The 20,074-nt window shown below is 37.7% G+C and overlaps 1 protein-coding gene across 2 annotated transcripts in view; it reads left to right on the top strand.

The window, feature by feature from the left end:
* Positions 1 to 20,074, top strand: part of C5 (complement C5) — a 60,715-nt gene that overhangs the window by 8,495 nt on the left and 32,146 nt on the right. The window contains exons 1-15 of one of the 2 annotated variants that reach the window (XM_034793433.1): positions 182 to 331; positions 1,303 to 1,495; positions 2,601 to 2,763; positions 3,434 to 3,504; positions 5,615 to 5,706; positions 8,135 to 8,217; positions 8,433 to 8,523; positions 9,152 to 9,257; positions 11,968 to 12,094; positions 12,453 to 12,568; positions 12,778 to 12,978; positions 14,196 to 14,399; positions 15,563 to 15,772; positions 17,406 to 17,555; positions 18,518 to 18,647. In XM_034793433.1, the coding sequence (XP_034649324.1) occupies positions 267 to 331; positions 1,303 to 1,495; positions 2,601 to 2,763; positions 3,434 to 3,504; positions 5,615 to 5,706; positions 8,135 to 8,217; positions 8,433 to 8,523; positions 9,152 to 9,257; positions 11,968 to 12,094; positions 12,453 to 12,568; positions 12,778 to 12,978; positions 14,196 to 14,399; positions 15,563 to 15,772; positions 17,406 to 17,555; positions 18,518 to 18,647 (2,002 nt within the window). In that variant the 5' untranslated portion in view covers positions 182 to 266. Of the gene's footprint in view, positions 1 to 181; positions 332 to 1,302; positions 1,496 to 2,600; positions 2,764 to 3,433; positions 3,505 to 5,614; positions 5,707 to 8,134; positions 8,218 to 8,432; positions 8,524 to 9,151; positions 9,258 to 11,967; positions 12,095 to 12,452; positions 12,569 to 12,777; positions 12,979 to 14,195; positions 14,400 to 15,562; positions 15,773 to 17,405; positions 17,556 to 18,517; positions 18,648 to 20,074 lie in introns of those variants that run through there. The other variant, XM_034793434.1, reaches the window with a different exon arrangement.

Below are 20,074 nucleotides of genomic sequence, written 5' to 3'. Positions count from 1 at the left end.
TGTAAGGTAATTCCCTTCTCTTCATGTGTCAGTATAATAATGCCTGCATCTGTAATTTTCACAGGTTATGTGCAGTGGCAGTATCAATAGCTAATGAGGTTAATCTGAGGTGTGATTTTTGTTAAAGCAGCATTTTCAGAGATCTGATGTTAATGATTAATCTTTAGATAAATACAGATAACACAAATATACTTGAGTGAAGCAGAAGCCAAATACCCTTTCACCAAAGTTTCACTAGTGTCTTTGGTTTCGTACTTGTGCCAATCATGAATACTTTAAGCTTCATTTGTATTTTAGCTTTTTCTGGAAGAAGTTTGAGTCAGGAGCAAACGTAAGTAAAACACGGTCTGTTTTCTGGAAATACTGCTTGATGATGGTAGCCTTGATGATGGTTTTGATATTTAAAACAAAGGAGATGACTACTGCACATGCATAGAATATTTGTTCAACAAATTTCAGAAGTATTCTCAATAAACAGACTTACTGTGCTTACGTATACTGAATGCAGTATGTGCTGCTCTGGAATGCTAGCCATTCCAATTTAAAAAGAACTGTATGAATTTAGGTACTGATTCTGCAAACATTTATGTACACGTTCAAGTATGTTTTGTTGATTTCAACAGGAGTACTCAAAATAGTAAAGTTAATCGTGTGTAAGTTTTCACAGGCTAGGACTGGGGTTTGTTTGAGGTTTTTTTGCACTGATTATTTTACCAGGTTATTTTAAATATCTCAATGCATATTGACTTGAAACAAAGAGAGTTCTAATCAGAATAGTTTTGTCTGACACGTATACAATCTACTTTTTCAAAAGCGCTGAAGGAACCTCTATCACAAAAAATAATTTGCATTTAAAAAAAATGTTTAGCAGGAGATCAGCCTTTCAAACATTGTTCCTGTCTATAATTAATAAAATCTACTGCAATTACCAGATCGTCTGATGACAAGGATTGGGCTTTGTTTGATAGCAGAGGTGAACTTTAGAATTGTGTCAGGGGTTTCTTTTTAGAAAGAACTAGCTGTGTGCTGCGTTATAAGCATACTGAACTTCCCACAACCAGGCACATACTGAAGGAAATGATAACTCTTCATAAATGTGGATCTCTTGTTGAATCCCTATTTTGTAATTTTTTTGTTTACTATCCAGGAAACATTTTTAATAAAAAATGTCAGTATAAATAGAAGTAGATCAAATCTGTAGCCCTCAGCTTTGGCTGTATACCTTTAAGTTAATTTTAAATGAAAATAATAAGCACAAAAGAAACTGACAGTCCTATTGTCTGTTTTTTTTTAATTTTATAGATATGTTATTACAGCACCAAAGATCTTTCGCGTTTCAGCATCTGAGAAAGTGGTAATTCAAGCTTTTGGATATGAGGCTGCGTTTCCTGTCAGCATCTCTATTAAAAGTTTTCCAGATAAGCGGACTACTTATGCTTCTGGCCACGCTCAGTTATCTCCAGCCAACAAATTCCAAGGCTCTGTAACCTTAACAGTATGTATTCAAAACAGTTCTTGTTTTCTCTTATGCTTGCATTTGACTGTAAAAATAGGTTGGATTGACTCCACTATGTCGAGTATCCAGTTTCTTTAATTGTTAAGAGAAAGGGCCTGATTCTTCAGTCTGCTACACCCATTTTGTGTAAGTGTAATTCTTTTGAAATCCTCAGCTATGAAAGTGTAAAACTGGTATAATAGAGTGGAGAATAAGGTGCCAAAAATGAAAACAAAGTATGAATATAATTTTTGTTCTTTCAAAGTGACATTTTTCTGTAGTGTAGTCACACCTTTTCTTCCACTGGTGCAGTTGAGCACAAGGAGATAAAAAAATCAGCAAGAAAAAATGTTTGTTCAAGTTTTAATATAAAAAAACAATTCGTTTTAGTATAGGAATCATTGCTCCAAAAGAATATTGCTTTATTGCTTTAATATGCCTATGGTCATATCTCTCAATTGTCTAATTACCATGCTGATGATCACATCAGTTATCCAAACATGTTCTTTGTTTCCATGGACCAGACAGATATGTTGTGTTCTATATTTTTTATTGAACTAATGGTATGAGAGATACTAAAGCATCCAAATAACTAAGCCTTTAAAAAGGAAAAAAAGGAAAAGTTAAATAAGGGAGAAACAATGGATATGGACAAGATTGATTAATTGTGTGCTCAATCTAAGAAAGCATGCTGACTGGTTTAGGGGTGAAATTAAGGCCCCGTTGAAGTCAGTGGCAAAGCTCCCATTAACTTTGATGGGGTCATGATTTCACCCTTGGAGTGAAATGGAATTTGAATGAGTTATACAGTAACTATATGTTGGTGCCTCTAGTCACATATTTTACCTCTGGAAAGGCCAGTAAATGGTGCCTCAGAAGAAGGTGAACCCCAATGTAATGCTCATGACCATTTATACATTGTGTACATGGAGAAGAAATTCCTTCATGATGCTGGTGTTGATGAACATATTTAGTAAATAATTAACAACAGAATGCTAATTATCATTCAGATATTCTATTCAACAAAAAATGCAGGGGGAAGTCATAGATTGATTATTTTAATATTTACCAATATTTATTTGTCTCTCCCCACAATCCCTGGCAGATTCAACCAAAAGATTTGCCAAGATCAGCGAGTTCAGTCCTGTATGTGTATCTGGAAGCTAGTTCTTCACATTTTACAAGAGAGAAAAAAATGCCAGTTACCTATAAAAATGGATTTCTCTTTATTCAGACAGACAAACCCATTTATACTCCTGATCAGTCAGGTACAGTAATGCCTGTTTTTTCTGTTTGGCTTAAAGCTTTAAAAGTTAGTCTATGTTGCCAAGGAATTAGGATTTAAATTTACTTTAAACAATCAAACACATTGCTGGATTTTCACCAATTGCTTACTATCTAAGCAGACAGTGTATTTGAACATCAAAATAATAATTTACAGTGTGTTAGCACTTTATAAACTAATTATTTCTTGCAAAATTCCTTCCTTCAGTCCTGCTCTCCACCTTACATCATGAAGTGTTTAACACATGAGTAAACTGAGGCACATAGGACAAGAGAAAGATCTTTGCTGAACATATGTTCAAAAATATTATTGAAGAAATACTTCATTGAAAAAAAATGAATTGGATTACTATCTTTGTCGAGATTGACTTTATAGCAGTCTCCTCCCACAGAAAAATGAAATGCTGGGATCATGGAAGTTAAAGAATTTATTATGGATTTTAATTATTTAATCTGAAGCAGTTGTCAGTGCAAAATCTATCTATTTATATTGATAGCATGAATAAATGGCTCAATGTATTTCTGTAGTGGGGGTTTCAGATATGCAACAAATCAAGAATATCCTTTTAATACTAAAGATTTTTAGGAATAACTATGTATAGAAGCTTAAGGTTATTTGAACTTTTTAAAATTTATTATAAATAATTCTTACAGTGAAAGTCAGGGTTTATTCTTTGGATGAAGAACTGAAGCCAGCCCGAAGAGAAACTGTCTTAACTTTTGTGGTGAGTCTGTTGTAATTTAATTTAATATTGGCATTTTGGAGACCATAAAGAGACTATAGCTAAATAGTAAACCACTCTGCTGTAGTATGGAAAATGATTGATCTCCAAATATTTTAGAAAATTAACAGTGCTTGTCAGGGAACTGCTATTGCGATTTAATAACCTTTTGGAAGTCCTAAAAGTGACTTGGCACAGTTGGACAGAGCTTGTAAGTCTTATCTCAAGAGTAGCCTCAGTGGAAAAAACTGATTTACCACTTATCTCTAAGGAAAGGATTTGTGGGAGAGCTTTCATTGCATATAAGTTGTTTTTTGGTGTTGCCATTTCTTTCATTTCAAATGCAAAGGAATCAATAGTCTCAATATTTGCTTTAGTGTCATTACCACAGTAATATAATAGTGATAATATTGAGCATCATGTGATAACTATCTCTTTTAAATTAATTTAATTATTGGAGCCCAAGTCAGATGTTTTGCCAGAGTTTCAAATTCTGGTGCGTTAGTCATTCCCAAGTTCACAGTTTACTGCTGTTTTAACTCCTGTATCACACATTTAATCAGAGGATTCAATTTCAAGTTAGGGCATGATCCTGAAAACTTTTAAGCACATGATTAAATTCATGCCTGGGAGCAGTCCAGTTAATATCAGTGAGATTACCCTTGTGTGTAAAATTATTTGTATGCATTTGTTTTTCGGAATGAGGTCTTAATTTTGTATAGTTAAAATCTCAATGCATCAGACTGAGGAGTTTTACATGTTGGTGGAAGAGTCTATAAAATGAAGATGCAGTTTCAGCATATGAATTGTTTCAGAAAAAGGTTTGTTTTCTGTTCTGTGAAATGGACAAAATCTGAAGAAAAAATGATCCTGATCCGTCTCGCATGATATTCTTATCGATAAACTAGGCAAATACAAATTAGATGGGGCTACTATAAGGTGGGTGCATAACTGGCTGGATAACCGTACTCAGAGAGTTGTTATTAATGGTTCCCAATCCTGCTGGAAAGGCGTAACGAGTGGGGTACCGCAGGGGTCTGTTTTGGGACCGGCTCTGTTCAATATCTTCATCAACGACTTAGATATTGGCATAGAAAGTACGCTTATTAAGTTTGCGGATGATACCAAACTGGGAGGGATTGCAACTACTTTGGAGGACAGGGTCATAATTCAAAATGATCTGGACAAATTGGAGAAATGGTCTGAGTTAAACAGGATGAAGTTTAACAAAGACAAATGCAAAGTGCTCCACTTAGGAAGGAAAAATCAATTTCACACATACAGAATGGGAAAAGACTGTCTAGGAAGGAGTACGGCAGAAAGGGATCTAGGGGTTATAGTGGACCACAAGCTAAATATGAGTCAACAGTGTGATGCTGTTGCAAAAAAAGCAAACATGATTCTGGGATGCATTAACAGGTGTGTTGTGAGCAAGACACGAGAAGTCATTCTTCCGCTCTACTCTGCTCTGGTTAGGCCTCAGCTGGAGTATTGTGTCCAGTTCTGGGCGCCGCATTTTAAAAAAGATGTGGAGAAATTGGAAAGGGTCCAAAGAAGAGCAACAAGAATGATTAAAGGTCTTGAGAACATGACCTACGAAGGAAGGCTGAAAGAATTGGGTTTGTTTAGTTTGGAAAAGAGAAGACTGAGAGGGGACATGATAGCAGTTTTCAGGTATATAAAAGGGTGTCATAAGGAGGAGGGAGAGAACTTGTTCACCTTAGCCTCTAAGGATAGAACCAGAAACAATGGGTTTAAACTGCAGCAAGGGAGGTCTAAATTGGACATTAGGAAAAAGTTCCTAACTGTCAGGGTGGTTAAACACTGGAACAAATTGCCTAGGGAGGTTGTGGAATCTCCGTCTCTGGAGATATTTAAGAATAGGTTAGATAAATGTCTATTAGGGATGGTCTAGGCAGTATTTGGTCCTGCCATGAGGGCAGGGGACTGGACTCGATGACCTCTCGAGGTCCCTTCCAGTCCTATAATCTATAATCTATGAATCATGCTCCCACTGAAGTCACTAAAGACTAACTCTCCTCTAAAATGTGCCATATGAGCATGTGATGTTCAACTGTCTGTAACTTTTTTTTTTTTCTGTTTTGATCTAAAGGATCCAGAAGGAGTAAAAGTGGATATTATAGAAGAGGAAGACTTTACTGGAATTTTATCTTTTCCTGACTTCAAGATTCCTTCTAATCCTAAGTAGACTTATGTTTGTTTTAAACATTACTTGTTAATGCCATTTCTCAAAGATGTTGAAACTGCATTTTACTGATACGGAGGGTACTCGAGTTACATGGAACTGGAAATTTCAAATCATTATTATTATTACTGTTATTATTTATTATTTGTATTACTGTAGTGCCCGGGAGCCTGAAACATGGATCCCCTCTGTACTAGGTTCTGTACAGACACAGAACAAAAAGACACTGATTGCCCACAAGTGTTTACAATCTATGTATAAGACAAGAGACCACAGATGGCTACAGACAGAAGTACAAGGAAATAATGAGACAATATTGTCCAAATAGACAAGACAGACTGTGTGGGAGAATGGCTGTAACATACGCAGAGTCAACTATATGATGGCAGCAAATGTCATGTTAGTTCTGCGGCAGAGGTTTTCGGGGGCGGGTGTATTTACTTAGGAGGGGGATCTGCTAAATGGGAAGGGAAGGAGGAGGAGTTTTTGGTATTGTGTATATCAGCCATGCTATAAGGGTAATAATAGCCATACTCTCTCTTCCTACCAGTCAGATCAGAAAGCAACATTAACAGTAGCCATATAGGAGGCTCACTTTCTGGTCTTTCTGATATATATGGAAAATGCCACAGTGGAAACAGGGAGTAGGGAGAAGTGGCAGGTGAAGATATTGATGGATAAAGCTACAATTATAGCACAATGATAGCCCTGTCATGTTCCAATGCCTGAGAAAATTTTAAAAAACTATAGACTTCTCTCCGCTCCGAGTCAGGCATGAGGTCAAAGACCCAACGATTTCCAGGAGGGAGAACTTTTAGATACACTCAAACACTAGTGCTAGTTATAGTTTGAAAGTAAGTGTATGAACATTTAAACAGGGAATTTGTTGTTTTTTCTCTATATAATCTGTGTGAGTGTAGTAGGGATAGAAAGATATTATGTGGCAAGAATAGATATATTTTTGCAGTAATAAAATCTAAAATAAATGCCTCATCATTTTCCTTGAATCCTGTAGGGGGTGCTGCAAGTACACTGGGTGGGCAAAGTGGTACTAATGGAGATTTTTTAGAGCAGAATGTTTTAACCGATTTTCTTTCCACTAGAAAAAGTGAACAGTATTTTCAGTCATTTAAAAAAACTGATTTCACATCCCTGTCAGGTCTTGGGTTTCTCATAACACTAGCCTTACATCGTTTGGACTGGGTAACATAAACCCCAATGATTTCAGACACTGATTTTATGTACAATAGCACCTCAGAGTTACAAACACAAGAGTTACAAACTGACCAGTCAACCACACACCTCGTTTGGAACTGGAAGTATGCAATCAGGCAGCAGCAGAGACCAAAAAAAAAAAAAAAGAGCAAATATTGTACAGTGCTGTGTTAAACGTAAACTACAAAAAAATAAAGGGAAAGTTTAAAAAAAAGATTTGGCAAGGTAAGGAAACTGTTTCTGTGCTTGTTTCGTTTAAATTGAGGGTTTAAGCTGTGTTAAGTCAATGTGCATTTGTAAACTTTTGAAAGAACAACCATAATGTTTTGTTCAGAGTTACGAACAGTCTCCATTTCTGAGGTGTTCATAACTTAGGTTCTACGGTACTTATTATTATTAATTATTTGTTTGTGTTGTGTTAGTGTCTGCAAGCCCCAGACATGTACCAGACCCAGCTGGAGTTCTACAAGTTCCCTTTGGAGGATTTACTTGATCAGATAATGTGTTAAAAATACATCTTTTCCTAACACTCTTAACCAAAAACTGACAGCTTGCAGTTTAAGATGCAGTCTCTCTACAAGAATTGTTTATTAGTAGATCAACCCACAGACTTTGTCGTCATAAGGAAAAAAGGTGTATTTTTAACATCTCAACCAGCTACTACAACTTACCTTATCCACATTAGGATTTTAACATGTGTTAACAATACACATTTTCCTGGGGTAGACATGGATACAGTTTAACACAGATGCTTTGGTCCAGCTCTAACCCCAAATGTTTGTTCTAAGATAAAGTGCAAGCATTTGGGGAGTGTCCAAACTAGGCATTACAAATATTACAACTACCTCAAGTTAATTAGCAATCAATCAACTCTAAATAAAAAATCTAGTGTAGATAGATCTTAAGGCTGTGGAAAGATGTACTTTTAACCCATCTTAAACTAACCTATGGTAACTAACCCTTGTTACAACTTTACTGAAGACAATGGAGTTGTAGTACATGGGTTAAAAAGGAACCTAGTCAAGGTTTGCCTGCATGACTAGGATAGGAACATATGTGCAGCTTTGTGCAGGCTTTTCTCTCACTAAAAGCACTCAAAACTGTAGATTATTTATTGAAGCAGTCTCCAAATTAGAATTATTAACATAAAAAGTATATTATTGGATGACAACATTAATTCTCATCTTTAAAATGTCATAATTTTTTTTATAGGTATGGTATCTGGAAGGTTGAAGCCAAGTACAAAAAGAGTTTCACAACTTCTGCTGTTGCAAAATTTGAAGTCAAAGAATATGGTAATATATGATTTTTCCTAGGTTTTTCAATTCTGAATATTAAATAAGAAAGTAATAGCCTTATTTTTCAATCCCTTTAAGTATGCAGTTAAAATCTTTTTAAAAATACATTTGATTCTTTGGACCATTTTCAATTACATCTTTTCATGTTGATATTGCTTAATATTTAAAATTACATTTAAGTTGTTATATTTAACTTTCTGCTTAATTTTCAGCAATGCCAAGCTTTTTCATCTCCATAGAACCAGAAAAGAACATAATTAGTTCTGAGAAATTTGAGACATTCAGGATTACTATTAAAGCTAGGTAAGGAGATTTGGTCTCGATTTTCTTTTTTTTTTTTTTTTGTCTTTTCTTCACTTCAGTGGAAGGAATCCCCCAATCTCTAAGGGTATGTCTACACTTCAGCAGGGAGCATGCCGCCCAGTCTGGGTAGATAATGTGCTACCTCTGTTCAATCTAGTGTAGCATGAATGTTGCAGCAGGGGCTAGCCACCTGAGTACAAGCCTGCCTGACCTGCTGGATCAATATTTATTTGGCAAGCCCATGCTGCAGTGTCCACACTGCTATTTTTAGTTCACTAGCTTGAGCAGAGCTAGAGCATGTCTGTATACCCAGGCTGAGAGGTTTGGCCCCAGCTGTAGGCTGAAAGGTCCTCCCATCTTTTTCCCTTTGACTGCCTTCTCCTCAAAAAGTCATATCACTGAAGTGGAAGAGGAATGGCTGCACTTTCCTTCAATACTTATCAACAGTGGTTTGTATGTTGGTCAGAACGGTTTGACAGAGATACATACAAGACCATCTCTTTCCCATGCCACCTGTTGTTCAGAGCCTGACTGCTTATTAAAAATAAGTGCATATGATATTTTATGTTCAGCTTTTCTGCGTCCATTGCAATAACAACTTTAAAGGAGTATTTTTATTGTTCGCAAGGTATTTTTATAACAAGAAGGTCGCCAGGGCAGATGTTTATATGCGTTTTGGAATAATTGAAGGAACTGAAAAAAGGATGATGAAAAGAGCAATGCACGTAACTGAGGTAAGAAAAAGCTAAGCCATTTTTATTGAGTTCAGGCCTGATACAGCTTCCATTGAAGTCTTTCCATGGAATTGAGTGGGAGTTGAAGTAGGCCTCTGCAAGCCAATGCAATGGTTTGCACTCTCAGTTATTTAAAGTCAACACATCCATTAGGGATGTAAAAGTTTAACTGGTTAACCAATAAGCACATTGTTATCGGTTTTGGCTAACAATTAAACTCTGCTGCCCCCCACATCTGGGGTCCCAGCAGCCAGGCCTCTGGGTGTGGTCCAGTGGCCGGGACTCCGGGCGTGGGGAGGCAGCAGAGACCTGGGCCAGGCTGGCAGCCAGGACTCTTGGAGGCGGCTGGCGGGACCAGGACCCCAGGCACGGGGAGGCAGCAGAGATCTGGGCCGGGATGCTGGGTGCAGGCAGCAGCAGAGCCCCGCATAAAACGAGATGCTGCAGCACCCTCCTTCCCCTAGTTCCCCACCTATGTGAACTCCTTAATGGTTAACCGTTTAACCAATAGAATTTTAATAGGTTAAATGGTTACTATTTTTAAACCCTATCTACATCCCTAACATCCATTAACACCCCTGTTATCAGAGGCATAAAACTTCACCTTGGACTGAAACTTAACAGATGATGTCTCAGACAGACAGAAAGCAGTTTCAGTTTGGCTCAATTGGCCATTTAAGTAAATAATGTGTGACTATAACTTTCCATGAAATAATATTTACACTGAAGATTGAAAAGCAAATGAAGGAAATACAATACAGAATTAATTGTAATAATATTAATCTTTTAACAAGACCTAGACAACTCCAAATTTAGCCATTCTCCTCTCAGGTTAGTCTAGCTTTTTGGTTCAGTCATTCAGTTGTAAAACAAATCAGTCTCTCCCTTGAGTGAATGATGATGCTCCCTCTGCATAGATTCATAGATTCCAAGGCCAAGATCATCTAGTTTGACCTCCTGTGAAACAGAGGCCATAGAACTTCCCCAAAATAATTTCTAGAACAGATATTTTAGAAAAACATTCAGTCATGATTTAATAAATATTGGTGATGGAGAATCCACCATGACCTTTGGGTAAGTTTTTTCCAATGATTAAATACTCTCACTGTTAAAAATTTACATCTTGCATCCAATCTAGATTTGTCTAGATTTGACTTCCAGCCATTGGATTATGTTCTACCTTTATCTGCTAGATTGAAGAGCCCTACTGTAATCAAGTCAGGACTCTGGGAGGCGGAGACTTCTCTTTGTTAAACTAAATACACTGCGCAATTTGAGTCATGTTTTCTAATCTTTTAATCATTCTCATCACTCTTTTCTGAACCATCTCCAATTTATTAACTTCCTTCTTGAATTGTGGGCAACAGAACTGGACACAGTATTCCATAATTGTCTCACCAGTGCCAAATACAGAGGTAAAATAACTTCTCTATTCCTACTCGAGACAGGGGCTCCGGAACTGAGGGAGGGAAGGCAAGGGGCCATGCCCCCGCCTTTTAAAAATGGGAGGGACATGCCTTCCCTCTTTTTAACATGGACATAGTAGCCTTGGGCAGGCACAGCGCAGTGATGGCAGCAATGGCTGCCCTTTGTGACGGTGCACGAAGTGCAGCCCCTGGTAGTGGCACCAGCTTTTCCGAAGTGGGGACTGAGGTGGGCCTTAGCCTCCCCTCACCACTGGACCCCGCCCTCTGCTCCTCCTCTTTCCCCTGAGGCCCCTCCCCCTGTCCAGGCTGAAAGCCAGAGACAGACAATAGTAAAAGCCGCCCAGGGAGCCCAGGCTGCTGTGGGGAGCCCCGGACCCTCCACCTGCCCTGGGTGGCATGACCCGGGGGTTGGGTACATGTGCTGGGGGCTGCTCTTGGGCACCCCGGTCCCCTGCCCAGGGAAGGTGGAGGGTCTGCAGTTTCCCACAGTGGCCTGGGCCTAGAGTGCCACTTTCCCTCCCCTTTTGCCCACTTGATCCTAAATAGGTTATAACCGTTGATTTTAGTATTCCAGTCATGCAAATCATCTCACCAGGTTTCAGTAATACCAACTAGATTAAATTTATGCTTATAAATGAGCAATTCCAATTCCTCTTGTTTGTTCCCAGGCTCCTGTCATTGGTGTATAGGCAATTCAAAAAATTCTTCTCTTGATGTCCTTTGGTTCCTTGATTAATTTTGTTCTCAATATCTTGATTTTGTGCTGAGTGCTCATGTCTTACCTTTCCCTTTTGTTATTAATTTAATCTCCTCCTGACTATTCCAGCCAGCCTATCACTGAGAAGATTGGTCTTCCTTCTATTGAGGTGGAGGCTATCCAAACTATACAGCCCCCTCTCCTTATAGAAGGTGGACCAGTGTTCCACAAAACCAAAGCCCTCCACTTACTTAGCTCTTGGTGCACTTCCAGAATCATCTGCCTTCTTTCTTCCTTTGCTCATGGGACAGGAAGGATCGCAGAGAAGATTGCTTGGATATGTAATGCTCTTAGTTCTTGCTGGCTTCAAGGACACAACTTGGAACATCTGCTATCGCTTGGTTAATTTTCAGGGGAGCAACTCTGTTCTCCTTTGTTAGAATTTCTTATCCTTGGTCTCTGCTGTAAATAGATTTTGTGCATGTCCACATCTGAGACAGATGCTGTAAACCATGTCTTTGGAGATTATTTTTAAACTATGCACAGCAGCATAATTTGTTTATCTTTATTTTTGTTTTATTACCAGATAGTTGATGGAGTTGCAGAGGTCTATTTTAACAGTAAAAATGCAGTTAAGGAAATAGACTACCAAAGCCTAGAAGAGTTAGATGGGTCATACCTGTATATTGCTGTAACAGTGTTGGAATCTACAGGTAGGGTTTTGGTTTTTTAGTCCCTCATTTGAACATACTTATGTGAAAATCTGAATAAAATACAAAGTTTAGGCATGGTTCCTGGCCCAAGATCTTCTTTTGTGTTCAGAAATCTCCTTTACCAAAAGGATATGAGAAGCATGACTTAACATCACTAGCACAATTTTACATATTTTTTTAAAAGCTTTTAAGGTTTTTATTCATTTAATTTCATATTGATAAAAGTTTGATCCTTGAGTGTAAAGACTCCTCAGGCCTGAGAATAACAAATGGCATGGGTTACCATGAAATAGGACTTTTGAGGGAGAAAATGGGATCCCTGGAAGACACTTCTCAAAAGAAAAATATTTTTTGTTAGGTGGACTTAGCGAAGAAAGTGAATTTGCTGGAGTCAGATATGCGCTATCTCCCTACAAATTGAACTTGATTGCTACGCCTCTATTTGTGAAGCCTGGTCTTCCATTCTTCATCAAGGTTAGTTAACATAAGCAATATGGTTGTATGCTATAACATATAATGTTTTTTTAATGCATGTTACTTGAGATCTGCCTGCCCATTTACTCTCTTGAATTACTGTGACAGGTGGACAGACTGTTTCTGCCAAGGTACTCCTGCTCATGCTCACATTTAAAGAATAATTATATAGGATTTTTATTGCAAAGTTTCTCTGTTCTAATGATCAGGTTCAGGTAAAGGATACATTGGACCAGCCTGTGGGGAACCTCCCTGTAATTCTCAGTGCAAATGTATTTGATGAGCAAATGGATTCAACTAAGTTGGTACAAGAAGGCTCAGATGCTGGGACAAGACAAACAAGCGTGAATGATGGAACTGCTTTATTTGTGGTTAATATTCCATCTGCTAGCAAAGCACTGGAATTTCAAGTGAGTTAAATTCTTCTGACTCCTGTATTTCTTGCGCAGTATGTACTCTCTGACTGTTTACTTTGGCCAGTCTGCAATACAGATGGGAAGTTTTTACACACGAAACCAGTAGATTAGAAAATTTGACAATTTTCTAATCTAACACGGGTATTGTGACAAATATTCAATACTACAGAATAAGACTGCTTTAGAGGAAAGTTACTTGTATATTAAACTATTTTGAAACTAATCCCTTGTTGACAACGGTGAAGAAAAGAGGAAATGAAAACAAAACAAATCCAAATACAGATATAGGTGTGTATCCTAATTAGTTGTAATAGATTTTTAAAATCAAAATAAAAAAATCCAAATGAATTGCTTAACAATAAAAATCCTCAAAGTGCTTTTTCTCATTCTGGAGGCATCTGATCAAAATGACAGTAGCTTTCAATATGTTGTTGACCTTTTTCCTCTCTACTTATATGTATACATATATACATCTTTACTGTTGGTTTGGTTTTTTTTACTTATTTGGATTTGACAGTTTTTTATAAAAGAAAATGTGAAATGGTTGAAATTGATTTGTCTATATATTAAAGATGATCACCTAATTCAAAAGGTTCAGTTCATATAAACACCTAAAACTTCAGATACTGGTTATCCAAATGTACATGAACCAATTTATCTTGACCTAGAAATTACCCAAAGCAGGCTTTCTAATAGAATTTCCCTTTGTTCATTGACCATCTCAAACAGAGGGACAAAATAGTGTCTCATGGTATTTTGGGATTTCAGCATCTGTCTGAAACCAAAATGTGCAGAGTTATATTTCAGACAAAAGCTTGAGTTGGCTGTCATTTTATCAGAACCAGTTAATCCATCCTGTATACATATTATATTACATTTTAATTTTAATATTTATTTAATAAGAGAAAGTATAATTTCATAATTAAAGAATGCATTTGGGAGTCAGCATGCCTGACTTCTGATCCTTCCTTTATCACTGACTAGAGAGCTGTGAGTGCTTAGTTCTCTTGAAATCAGGCCATGAGCCTCTTTTGGACTCTGTTTAACTATTTACAAAATTACTTTAATAATTCCTGATTCACAGGGGTATTGTGAAGTTTACTTGATTAATTACGAAGGGCTTTCAGATGCTGGATAAAAGGCATTGTACACAACATTATCAGAATGTTTGTTGGTATTAAACCTTCTTATGCACTTTATATCATTTTTAGCTAAAAACTGCAGATACAAGTCTATCAGAAGAAAATCAGGCAACTGGAAACTATGAAGCAAAAGCATACTCATCGCTCAGCAAAAGCTATCTGTACATTGACTGGGCTTCAAACTATAAACTACTACATGTAGGGGATTATATGAGCATTAAAGTGTATCCACATAGCCACTATATTCATAAAATACATCGCTACAGCTATTTGGTAAGTAACAGATGTATTTTCACATTAAAACATTGTTTTGTAATTTAGTACAAGGTGCCAGATCAACAACACTAGAAAGATCAAAGTCCTATATTTAGCCGTAGAACAGGTTCCGCTCAGACAGCAACACACATTTCCCCCATTGCTCCTGTATTAATTTTGACATGGAGAGAACTTGTAAAAATGAGACAAATGCAGACTGATTTTGCATTAGCATTGTGTTAATTGCTTGTCAGCAATTCCCTTGTGAAGTCAGTGTCCCGCAGAACTCCAACATTTCAAAGAATGGTACCACTAGACAAGAAATGCAGCCGTGGTCAGCAGCAAAGGGCTTGTAGACTTGATTTTTTGACAGTTTCCTGATTGAAGACCCTCATTCAGCAAACACTAAGACACATGCTTACTTCTCCTGGAAGTCGTACACTCACGTAGGGAAATTGTTCATGATCCCAGCGCCAAGAATCTTCTGAGGAGCGCTGTGTGTATGTATATGGTTGATTAGAGCAAGATTATGGGCACTCATCAAGACAGCATTTGCAGTGCATATCCACTTCTGTTTGGGAATGGGGAGTTATGTCCTTTTCCTTGCACTGGTCTAAATTTGGTCCATTGAATAGGGGAAGATAAACTTCCCCATGGTGCCAGCATATACTTGACATATTAGACTCCTAATTTTTTTCAGGTACACTATTACATTGTATCTAAGGGTTTACAGGATGTCGTATGGTATAAAAAAGTGCTACTTTCAGTTATATTACAATCTGTTCATATTAAAACAAGCAATACTATTTCAATTGACACAACTCTCTTTTACATTAATTTAAGGCAGTCTACATTAAACATCTCAAATGCTTGATTCTTAGTATGCTCTGAATTCAAGATAAAGATGCCAGTTTTACATGCAGTTGTGAGGCTTAATTAATGTTTACAAAGTGGTTTGAGTTCATGTAAAAAATCAATACAAAAGGGCAAAAGTATTTCTAAAAGTAAAATTTAACTTTTTAAATTTCCTTTTTGTTATTGTTCACCAGTTAAGATACACAAATAGTATATTATCTACAATCTTTCTCTTTGCCAAAGTGACTTTCTAGGGAGTCAGGAACACTTCCTGGGACTAGTTACTTTCTTTTTGTTTTCTTCCCCCCCCCGCCCTCATCTTATAGATATTATCCAAAGGGAAAATAGTAAGTTTTGGAACTCAGGAAAGGATTATGAGCTCAGATTATGAAAATCTAAACTTTAAGCTAACGCAAGAAATGGTTCCTTCAGCACGTCTCCTTGTCTACTACATTGTCACTGGAGAGGAAACTGCAGAATTAGTAGCTGATTCAGTTTGGTTGAATATAGAACAGAAGTGTGGCAATAGCCTCCAGGTGAGTGTATGAGTCTGTGTATTAAAAATTCCATAAACATTCTCGAGTTAAGTGGCGTGTTTGTTTTATCATCAAAATTCTACTCTCAGAGCTGCACAGATTCTCTAGTGTTTTCCCAAAACATTGAAGTGTCAGCCTTCAAATCTCTTAATTTTTTTTAAGTAACTGTGACCGGAGTCCCAGGGGAGCTGCACTGAGGTTACTCAATTTGGACAAACTGCAAATGGGGCAGACGATCTCTAAAGCTAGTGGATATTCCTATACTTAGATTTACCAAACCAGCACAAAACAGCTTCTATAATACCTTACTGGTTACCCAGAAGCCAACAGCACAGTTCCCTTAAAGTAACCCAGCCTTAGGCCTCCACCCAGACACCCAAGTCAAATATGATGAGGATTACTGAAAATCTAATTCATCATATAAATTCTACCAATCGCAAAGGATAATATATGCAGATATACCTATCTCATAGAGCTGGAAGGGACCCTGAAAGGTCATCGAGTCCAGTCCCCTGCCTTCACTAGCAGGACCAAGTACTGATTTTGCCCCAGATCCCTAAGTGGCCCCCTCAAGGATTGAACTCACAACCCTGGGTTTAGCAGGCCAATGCTCAAACCACTGAGCTATCCCTCCCCTGAAAAAAAAATTTTAACAAGTGAGAGAAACCCCACCCTCACTGGGAAGCAGTAGAATCATAGAATATCAGGGTTGGAAGGGACCTCAGGAGGTCATCTAGTCCAACCCCTGCTCAAAGCAGGATCAGACACATTACCTCCCCAGGTTAATGAATATTCCAGATCTTACCCAAATACATGCTTAGAGCCAATCCTTATTAACTAAACTAAAATTTATTAAAAAAGAAAAGAGAGTGAGTATTGGTTAAAAGAGCAGTATGCATACAGACATAAGAACTGTTCTGAAATCAGATTCATAGTAGAGATGGTGAGCTTTGTAGTTGCAAAGAGTTCTTTCAGAATTAGTCCATAGATTATAGTCCAATGTTTATATTCAGGGTGATCCAGATGGGTCTGGAGAGCTAAGTGTTATGACTCAAGCTTCCTCTGCATAAAGCATCAAGCGGATCTGAGATAAAAAGAATCAGGAACCAAGAGACTTTTATATAGTTCCAGACCTTCTCTTGACAGCTCAGAGTCCTTAAGTGAACAATAGGCAATCATGGAAACTTTGAAGTAGACCTGTTTCCTAAGCATCAGTAATTACCTACAGGAATTAACATAAGGCAGTTGCCCGGTTTTCCACCATTCATAGGTGATTTGCTAGACATTTAAAAGAAAGATGAATACAGTGATGTTATATTTATAGTTCATTTAAATGTTAAGAGTTCCTTTTGAGCTCTGAATTAACAGAATACAGCATAGACAGAGACTGGTTACATTGTTAACTTCTAACAAGATATAAGTACACACATACAATTAGTATCACCTCTAATTTCGAACAATATAGGTTTGCATTTCAAAGTTCTAGCCTATCTGACATGGAATGGCCCTAATTACCATTTAGATACTTTTCTAACATGTCTCTAAAGGTTGAATTTGGGTCATTATTCCTGCAGGATGCTTAACCCTTTCTGGCCATGCGTCTCAGTAACCTATATTTGTTTTCCTTTTATAGGTTCAGTTATTATCAAAAGAAGACTCTCATAAGCCGGGCACGGTTATATCAATTAACATGAAAACCCAGTTCAGTTCTTTTGTTGCTTTGTCATCTATCGACGAGGCAATATATGGAATCACAGGAACAAGAAAGAGGTCTATGGAAAGAGTTAAGTAATAGTCACAAAATATAGTGGCAGTTTAAAAATTTGTGTTGCATGCATCCAGAAGGCTTGGTGATGGGATTTACAGTCTTTCACCTCTAGGTTACTAGGTCAAATCCAGCTGAGGTCAGTAGTAATCAGAAATAGTTGTCTTTCAATTATTGTTTGCCCTATGGAAATGAGTTGTGGGGCTTAGCCCAGTTCCAGTCATCAAAAAATCCACAGTGATTGGCTCTGTTTTTGGAGAGCTTTGTGATTGAACAGGCGTGGAGACTGAACTCCCCTCCTCAGTCCTAGTAGTGATTCCTGCAGGTCAGGTTTTTAAGGCACGCTGCTAGAGTAGTAATGTGGGAGCTCATATTTCTGTTGCATGTAATGTTCTTGTTCAGTAGATAACCTAGGATTTCTGTTTTCACAGATTTATGTAGAATTCACTTCACCTGCAGCTGAAAGAATGCCACTTCGGTGGTGAAATGTAGCTGCTGTTTAACATTTTACAACAGCACTACACAACAGTTTAGTACAAGAAGAGAAAAATAACAATGTATTTTTGTGAGACAAGGTAGGTGAGGTCATATTTTTTTAAGGACCAAATTCTGTTGGTGAGAGACACAAGCTTACACAGAGCTCATCTTCAGATCTGGGAATCTTACTCAGAGTGTCACAGTTAAATACAAGGTGAGTAAGATTCCCAGACTTGAAGAAGAACTCTGTGTAAACTTGAAAGCTTTTCTCTCTCACCGACAGAAGTCGGTCCAATAAAAGATACTACCTCACCCACCTTGTCTCTCTAATATCCTGGGATTGACATGGCTATAACAACACTGAATACAATGTATTTCTGTGTCAGTCTTATATCATTTTACTGGCTAAATGACTCGTTAATCCTCACAGGTCCATAATGCTCCCTTCAGTCATATAATATATTTCACATTGAAATGAGCTCCTGGCTTACTTTTTTCAACAGGTAATGTTAGATTTGGAAAACAGTGATCTTGGATGTGGTGCTGGAGGAGGGCAGAACAATGTTGATGTATTCCGATCAGCTGGGCTTACATTTCTAACCAATGCTAATGCAGATGACTCTAAAGTAGCAGGTACTTATTCTTTAAACATGCGAGTTCAAATCTGTTTTTCTACAAGTAGCATAGCTCACAATTATTATGTTGGAGCTTAATTATACAGTGAGGAAGAATAATGTTGGAATCATTGTCTCATAAATACAAATGCTCTAAGGATTGTAATTATGGTAAAAAAATACATACCTTAGATTCTAGGGCCTAGAGTGCCTCATTGCAATTATAAAATGAACTGAAGTTATAAACAAGAACATAAGAATGGCCATACCAGGCCATACCAGGTCAGACAAATGGTCCATCTAGTCCAGTATCCTGTCTTCTGACAGTGGCCAGTGCCAAGTGCTTCAGAGGGAATGAACAGAACAGGTAATCGTCAAGTGATCCATCCCCTGTCTCCCATTCCCAGTTTCTGGCAAACAGAGGCTAGGGACACCATCCCTGCCCATTCTAGCTAATAGCCATTGATACACATACCCTCAATGAACTTACTATTTCTTTTTTGGACCCTGTTAGCGTCTTGGCCTTCACAACATCCTCTGGCAAGGAATTCCACAGGTTGACTGTGCGTTGTGTGAAGAAATACTTCCTTTTATTTGTTTTAAACCTGCCGCCTATTAATTTCATTTGGTGACCCCTAGTTCTTACGTTATGAGAAGGAGTAAATAACACTTCCTTGTTTACTTTCCCCAAACGAGTCATGATTTTATAGACCTTTATCATATCCTCCCTTAGTCTTCTCTTTTTCAAGCTGAAAAGTCCGAGTTTTATTAATCTCTCTTCATATGGAAGTTGTTCCATACCCCTATAATTTTTGTTGCCCTTTTCTGTACCTTTTCCAATTCCGGTATATCTTTTTTGAGATGGGGTGACCACATCTACACTCAGTATTCAAGATGTAGGCATACCATGGATTTATAGAGAGGCAATGTGATATTTTCTGTCTTATTATCTATCCCCTTCTTAATGATTCCCAACATTCTGTTCGCTTTTTTGATTGCTGCTGCACATTGGATGTTTTCAGAGAACTGTGACTCCAAGATCTCTTTCTTGAGTGGTAACAGGTAATTTAGACCCCATCATTTTATATGTATAATTGGGATTTTGTTTTCCAATGTGCATTACTTTGCATTTATCAACATTATACTTCATCTGCTATTTTGTTTCCCAGTCACCCAGTTTTGAGAGGTCCTTTTGTAGCTCTTCACAGTCTGCCTGTGACTTAATTATCTTGAGTAGATTTCATAGATTATAGGACAGGAAGGGACCTCGAGAGGTCATCGAGTCCAGTCCCCTGCCCGCATGGCAGGACCAAATACTGCCTAGACCATCCCTAATAGACATTTATCTAACCTACTCTTAAATATCTCCAGAGACGGAGATTCCACAACCTCCCTAGGCAATTTGTTCCAGTGTTTAACCACCCTGACAGTTAGGAACTTTTTCCT

This window comes from Trachemys scripta, chromosome 17 (assembly GCF_013100865.1).
Source record: "Trachemys scripta elegans isolate TJP31775 chromosome 17, CAS_Tse_1.0, whole genome shotgun sequence".
Lineage (NCBI taxonomy): Eukaryota > Metazoa > Chordata > Testudines > Emydidae > Trachemys > Trachemys scripta.
Note: the sequence above shows the minus strand (reverse complement) of the source record. Positions and strands in the feature narration are given on the sequence as shown.